Raw genomic sequence first — 7,500 nt, 5'->3', positions numbered from 1 at the left:
CTCACACATCACCAGTGTACGAGGAAGATGGAGACAGTAGGTGAAAGTGAGATAGATTAGGAGGAGGAGGAGGAGGAGGAGGAGGAGGAGGAGGAGGAGAAGGAGGAGGAGGAGGAGGAAAAGGAGGAATAGTAGGAGGAGAAAAGTGAGGAGGAAGAGGAGGTGGAATGTATTTAAAAAACAAAAGTTTAAAATGGTCATACATAATGAATGCGAGAGTCCGGTACCGCTATTATACTACAGTTCCTGTACACCTTTAAATCTAACTTCGCCTTACATAAATATCCTCAACATATCTAACTTTTCTGTGATGCATCTATTGTACTGGAAATCACACAATGACTGCCAAGCCCGTTCCACTCATCCACCTCTCTATTAGTAACACAATGCTTGCCTACATCCTCGTTGAATCTAAATGTATACAAAAATCCATTGTTAGGTGTCCTATCCAGCTCTCTTACTAAGAAAACCTTATAATCTTATCCTTTTAAAGCCCTTTATCCTATTGTAGTTTTTATCGTCTCCTCGTACTCTTCGCCTTTATGGACAATCCAGTTTTATAATTGTATGTCAATCTTCATATGACAAGTTTCTCAACCTTTAAATCGTTTTTGACAACCTCCTCTGCACATATTCGAACGTCGTTATGTATATGACGTAGTAAAAAGAGGAGAACTGAACCGTATAATTGAGATGAGGTAAAGAAATGCTAAACATAGCCTGAGAATGACTTCAACATTTATGATGCTTACTCTCCTAAAAATAAAAAAATAAAAACAGTACACTTCTTGCACGATTTTTAGTCTAATGCATCGAGATGTAGGACGAAGATCAGAGCTCAACAAATCTCTCTCACATCTATGCCTGCTTGGGGAAGTGTCATCGAAGGAATGATTATATGAAGGTTTACTTCTGCCTATAATGAAAATACTACAGTTTCCGACATATGTATAACTCAGTTGGCCACTTCCCCGCCCACTCAAACAATACCTATTTCGTCTTGCAAAACACTAGAATCCTTATTTGATTCTTTTACTTTGGTGATCTTTGTGTCGTCCACAATCTTTGCTAAAAATCACTTCTTATTCCTGTTCCGAAATCATTATAGCATAACTATGACAAATAGCAACAGACCTAATTCCGAAACATTTAGGTCCCGAATCGTAACACAGCACAGGGTCAGAATTATTGACATTGATTTGCACTCATAGGTTTGGAGGGAACGAAGGAGCAGGAGGAAAAGGTCAAAGAGGAGGAGTAGGAAGGTGGGTCGGTAAAAAAAAAAAAAGTTAACTGGTGAACATCAGATGAATGTTAGCAAGAAGAGGAGGAGGCGTGTCAGTAAAAAAAAATAATAAAAAAAAAAATTGTAGTTATCCAGGAAGAAGAAGAGGCGGAGGAGAAAGAGGATAGGAGCAGGAGGGAGAAGAGGAGGAGGAGGAGGAGAAAGAACAAGAGGAAGAGAAGGCGGTAGACGAGGGAGAAATAGAAGCAGGAGGAGGAGGATTAATCATTTCAGTCAACAACCTCGAAATATAGTTATATGGGATTATGCGTCTTTCCAATAGTTTAGTATCAGAGGTCAGTATCGGAAGTCAACAGGGAAGACCATTATCGGAAGTTATATTCGGAAATTAGCAACGGAACTTAGCATGGGAAGTCAGCACCGGAAGTCAAAAAGTCATTATCAGAAGTTATATTCGGAAATCAGCATCGGAAGTCAGCATTGAAAGTTAGAACCTGAAGTTTGCAGTGGAAGTCATCATCGGAGTAAATACTCGGAAATCACCTTCGACAGTCGGCATGGAAAATTAATGCCGGAAGTCAACATTATAAGTCAGCATTAGAAGTCATAATCAGAAATTAGCAACTGAACTCAGTATGGGAAGTCAGCATCGAAGTCAGAAGTTACCAGAAGTGAGCGAAGTCTCGGAACAGGCCTCTAGTAAAGAGGGTGCTCGCCAATATGTACGCTGCCCACCACACCAGCTAATGTTTGTATTCAGAAAAGAAACTACTCCGGGGAATGGATTTTTTAGGAAGGGGTATCAATTTACTAAGCTTTGATTTATCCTTATTTTTTTCCGTTCCCTGACGCTTGTATTCATGGGTGACATTTTTTTCTGAATTTTCTGTTCCATATGAAAGAGAGGAGTCAGTAGTCACCCCATTTTGCACGCGTTAGAAAATAGAAAAAATAAGAATGTATTTATATTTAGAAGCTCTTTCCCCTAAGAAAATAAACACCCCCTCAATATTCCCATTTGAAAACTAAACTTTTGATATTTATTGAGCCGAGATATAGGAAAACTCTGTTGTTAAAAATAAGCCTTCATTTTGACATATTTTTCAATTAAGTGAATGCTAGAAATGTGCGAAATGCAACTTGTTATACCTGGATACGTTTAAAATTACAAATTTGCAATTTCTAGAGAGGCAAAGAGCGAGTGAACACTTGCTTGAATTTTACAAATGAATAAAAGCTACACCTAAGGAGGATGTTAGTAAAGTAGTGGTTGCAGAACAAGACTCGTATAGTAGCTGGTTCAAGTTAATTCATTCAAATACAATACAAAGGCAAATATTACTTTAAGGATAAGGTGGTGGACGAGTGAAGCAGGCGTCTTGTGTGGAGAATCAATACGGAAGCACCTTTTAAAAAAAGGATGGGTAGTAAATTCATGGATAGGGAGGATATGTAGTGTTATCTTTACAGGAACTACCCTGTATATGATGACTGGTTGGCCGCTGGCAGACTTTATAATCTTATGGTTTCATGTTCTTGAAATGATAGTTCGTCGTTTCATTATTGTTGTAAAAGCAAAACTTATTAATCCCCAGCTCAATAATAATCTTCCCGGGTATAGTTATGCTTCCCTTTATATAATTAATAATAGTAATGATGCATACGTACGAACTGGCGAACACACTCTGATAAGTGATTCAGGTAGTCAAGTCTCTAATCTTACCAAGCTCCTCCACGCCCTCGATGTTCACTTGGCGGGAGATGGACGCCTTGTCAAAGCACATGACCTGAGTGATGTAGCGATTGTCTCTCGTCGTCACTTGCTTACAAATCATATTGTCCCGCGCTCCTGTAAGTCACGTGAGTAGGGATGGGGGGTCAAAGGGACAGCAACAACCGTAGAACAGTCATCTGAAGGCGACGACTTAAAAGAGGAAGAAGAGATGTGTGGTTAGAGAGGGTTTGTTGCTGGATAACCAAAGGAAGAAAGGAGACAGAAGATCTTGTGTCTGTTATCAGAAATCAGGATTAAGCTCGCTAAAGATAGAGGAAGGAAGGAAGGAAGGAAGGACGGAAGTCAGTGTTACCTTGTCTGTTCATTATGAATAAGAATGATGGCACTTTTATGTAGTGGGAAGTTTCACTCTTTCTGTCAGGGGCAAACGAAAGGGCACAATATAACTAGTTTTCATTGTGCTGTTAGGCCGACTAACAACACACTGCATATAAAGAACTTCCATAATCTGTTCAAAGAAGAAAACATCTCTCACCTTATTATATTTCTTGGGGAACGAAGCCGGAATGGGAAAACCTTGAAAATTGCTTTCGTTTTCGCCTTCTTTTTATTAAAGGTTATTGAAACCAGGCTTCTAGTCACATTTATCTCATACTAATACCTTAGGAATGTTTATGTTCTGATTGAATAGGTTTCTTGGCTGAGGCAGTAGTGTGAATAAAATATCAAAGGAAGCTTGGTTTCGCTCACCTTTGCATCAGCATGTTGGAAAGACAGGGAAGTATAAAGCGAAATTTTCAGGGTTACCCCATTCATTGTGCATGTGAAAAACGAGAGGGGGTGAAGTTTTCTTCTCCATGTTTTTTTACTTTTATAAAGAACTATTCAAATAACTTAAAAGAGGTATGATGGGACTCTGCCCCAGAGTTTAGTTCAGAAGTAAAGCAGAAATATTGCTCTCGTGTGTGCTTTCAACAGAGGACTGTGCTGCCCTCTAAGTAGAAGTAGCTTGTTTGTAGGTTTGTAGGTTGTCTTAATTATGGCCGATATGCGGCTGGTGCAACAGAAAGTCATCAAGGATCAATTTTTTTTAGTTAAATGGTTCCAGGATTGCGTCGTGTTTTAAGACATAGTCTACATGTCCTTGAAAGGTAGAGAAAGTAGGAAAGGTTGATAAGCAAAAGGAAGGTAGAGTAATGGTGCAAGAAAGAAAGGAATGAAGTGGTTTTGGCAGTGGGTGTGTTGGTGGTGGTAGTGGTGGTAATAGTGGGTAGAAAAGAATGGTCATGTGAGTCACTTAAAAAGTCAGCAGAGGCCGGAGAGACAAAAGAGTAAAACAAATTAAGCAAGACAGATTATTAGTGCTTAAAACATTACAACAGCATCTACAACAAGCAAGTGGATCTGTACTTTATGTGAACAAATAAAAGCAAAAAATATATACTTCATATATTACGGCTGCATGGTGATGGGTGAACAAGCAAAACTAATAATACAAAGCGATACACTAGTGTAGTGCTTTAATTGGGTTAGGAAAGCAAAAACTACTAATGGGTGCTGTGAATGAATTTATACATTCTTGAACGTGATATGTGACTCTGTCTATTATCTTGAAGCGGACAAAAACAATGCTTGACGCAACGCTCTGCTCTGGTTTCAGTGAACCAACATGCCCCTAAATAATTAAAAACCGTCATGCTAAATCACACAAAAAAAGCAATAAAAGACACTGGCATGTCCTCACTGCCGTCTCTGCTCTTTCTTAAGGTGCTATCACACGGGCAACTTGACTGGCATCTTGCCGCCAATACGGGCATCTTGACGCCAGTATTGGTGGCTAGACGCCGCCAATCACGAGACGCCAATTATCGTCATCTTGAAGCCAGTATTGGCGTCTTTGTTTACACTTTCAGCTGTTGTGTGGGCATTGTCTAGCCATGGAGCAGATTATTAGGTCCAAGGATGCTCTTGCCACCCTCTGTGAGCTCTATCGGGAAAATAAATGTCTGTGGGACGCCAGGGATGAAAACTATTCGAAGAGAAATATGTAGAGAGAATTAAGTTTTCAAGAAATTAGCAGAAGATCTGAAGGAGTACGTATCCAATATGGGACCTGTAACGCCTGGTAAATCCTTTTTTTTATACTCGATATATGTTTAGCATCCAGCTTGTTTTGATCTGTGCTGAGGCCGAGAACATCTGTTGCGCGTGTGATAGGAAGAGCGCTCCTTGCAACCGGTACCGGCGGCTAGATGCCAATAAAAGTCACTGGAAAATGTCCGTGTGATAGCACCTTTACGCTGTCATTAGCGTGAGTGAGGGTGGGGAGGGTATATGTAGCGGGGATATAGGTGGGGATGTAGGGACGGGTTTAGTGATTGGGTGTGTCTGTACTCACTTCGACATATGTTCTCGTAGTAGGTTCCCGTCCGCTGTCCGTCGTCCATGAGCGGCCTGAGGGAGAGAGAACACAAATATCGACTCTCTGATGCGTGACAGGAGCGTGGCTTGATCCTTCGTCCTTTTCGACATAGTGCTTCTGCAATCTTGTGTCGTTGCTGTAAAGCCGGTGCCCAAAATATGTAAAGTTCCGTCTTTACCTTCTATGTTTTTACGGGGCTGTTCACAAGAGCGTCGTGTGAAACGTGATTTCAAGTTGTAAGCAAAGTCAAGTGACTTTGGTTGTAAGTGACTGCATGCATGTGCATGTGAATAAGTGTGTGTGTGTATGTGTGTGTGTGTGTGTGTGTCCTGTCAAGGAGGGGACGAAACTCCTTGAGGAGGCTAAAACAAGAGATGGAGAGGAAAAGCGGCACCATCGACATGTGCGGCAGGACCTTCCACCTTCGTCTCCGGGAGGCGGGGTCACGTGCCTGACCTGTAGCCGTATCTGCGACTCGGAATTCGGTCTCCGCTTTCACCAGCGACGTCATCGGCGACCTAATGTGGAGCGATGGTCGTCTTCGTTTCGAAGGACTACTTTAAGCAAGCAAGTAGTAAGCAAGCTAAGTGTGTGTGTGTGTGTGTGTGTGTGTGTGTGTGTGTGTGTGTGTGTGTTAGAGATTGGCGTAATAGGTTATTTGTAACCTATGGAATACGCATGTCACGTATGGGGGGGATCCACTCACACAGCTCTCCTGGGCAGAGTGGGGTCTAAGGCTCTTCGTCTCATCAGCTCTCCGCCTCTTATTGATAGTCTTCTGCCTTTTAAATTCCGCCGCCATGTTGCCTCCCTTTCTATCTTCTATCGATATTTTCATGCTGACTGCTCTTCTGAACTTGCTAACTGCATGCCTCTCCCCCTCCCGCGGCCCCGCTGCACACGACTTTCTACTCATGCTCATCCCTATACTGTCCAAACTCCTTATGCAAGAGTTAACCAACACCTCCATTCTTTCATCCCCTTCACTGGTAAACTATGGAACAGCCTTCCTTCATCTGTATTTCCTCCTGCCTATGACTTGACCTCTTTCAAGAAGAGTGTATCAAGTCACCTCGCCATCTGAAATTGACCTCTCTTTTGGCTACTCTTTACTTTTATCTTTTATGGGAGCGGCGAGTAGCGGGCTTTTTTTGTACTCTTTTTGTTGCCCTTGAACCGTGTTCTTTGATGTAAAAAAAATCATTCACTTCGATCATTATCTGAAAAAAAAGTTCTAGCTATCAGTAATCGATTCTTTGAAACTACAGAAGATTTCTACTTACGTTTAAGTTATCGTAAAATGTTTCTCACAGAAAAATAGTATATGCCATCATTTAACCTAACCTAATCTAACTAATATAACCCAAAAGTGTATATTTCGTAGCCGCTGGGAGAAACGGGAGAGCACAGTCAATCAATCAATTAGGGCATGTAAGTATGCCTGACAGGCATGTCGCCAAACCCACGGGTTCCTCTAGGTAACTCTCAATTAGGTCCCCTTCCCATCCTATGTACCTCATGCACCTACGTATGTACCTCTATCGACTTATTCATACTACGATCTCTGTAGGTGTCCCCTTGGTCCCCTTTACTAGAGGTTGTCTCTAACAGAAACAATTCGGTGAGCAGAGTAGGCTTCTGGGTAGCGTCCTTGTTAATGAAATTGGCAATCACTCGCTATAGTAAACAAATAATAGTCTTCGAATCAGTCTTACTGACTAATAATCGCGTTTTGCACAAGTCATTCCACTGATATCACATGATTCTGCGCAGGCACATAATATCAAAGGTATGAATCCACCTTTTCAAGTCATTATTCATTATCCATGTCTCACAATGTAATATACTGACGTATGGGTGTCTGTGTGAGCATATGTGAGTGTGCGTGAATGAGTAATTATGTGTAAATTATCAAACGTGTGTAAGTGGTTGTACTAGTGTGTGCGTGTATATGTACATGTATCAGTGTATAGGGTAGTGGTCAGACTACTTGTTTAACTGTTGGTGATGTCAGGGGCTGAAGGCGAGACTAGGTGAGGTGGTTCGCCCGTAGAGGCCGAAAGGCAGTGGCCTTCCATCCCACGAATTGCCCTGACG

At 41.6% G+C, this 7,500-nt stretch overlaps 1 protein-coding gene across 1 annotated transcript in view; it reads right to left on the bottom strand.

The window, feature by feature from the left end:
* Positions 1 to 7,500, bottom strand: part of LOC127007561 (uncharacterized) — a 113,429-nt gene that overhangs the window by 34,680 nt on the left and 71,249 nt on the right. The window contains exons 8-9 of the mRNA XM_050878735.1: positions 5,380 to 5,435; positions 2,970 to 3,095 (exon numbers count right to left, since the gene is read on the bottom strand). Of these exons, the coding sequence (XP_050734692.1) occupies positions 2,970 to 3,095; positions 5,380 to 5,435 (182 nt within the window). The remainder of the gene's footprint in view (positions 1 to 2,969; positions 3,096 to 5,379; positions 5,436 to 7,500) is intronic.

This window comes from Eriocheir sinensis, chromosome 3 (assembly GCF_024679095.1).
Source record: "Eriocheir sinensis breed Jianghai 21 chromosome 3, ASM2467909v1, whole genome shotgun sequence".
NCBI lineage: Eukaryota > Metazoa > Arthropoda > Malacostraca > Decapoda > Varunidae > Eriocheir > Eriocheir sinensis.
Note: the sequence above shows the minus strand (reverse complement) of the source record. Positions and strands in the feature narration are given on the sequence as shown.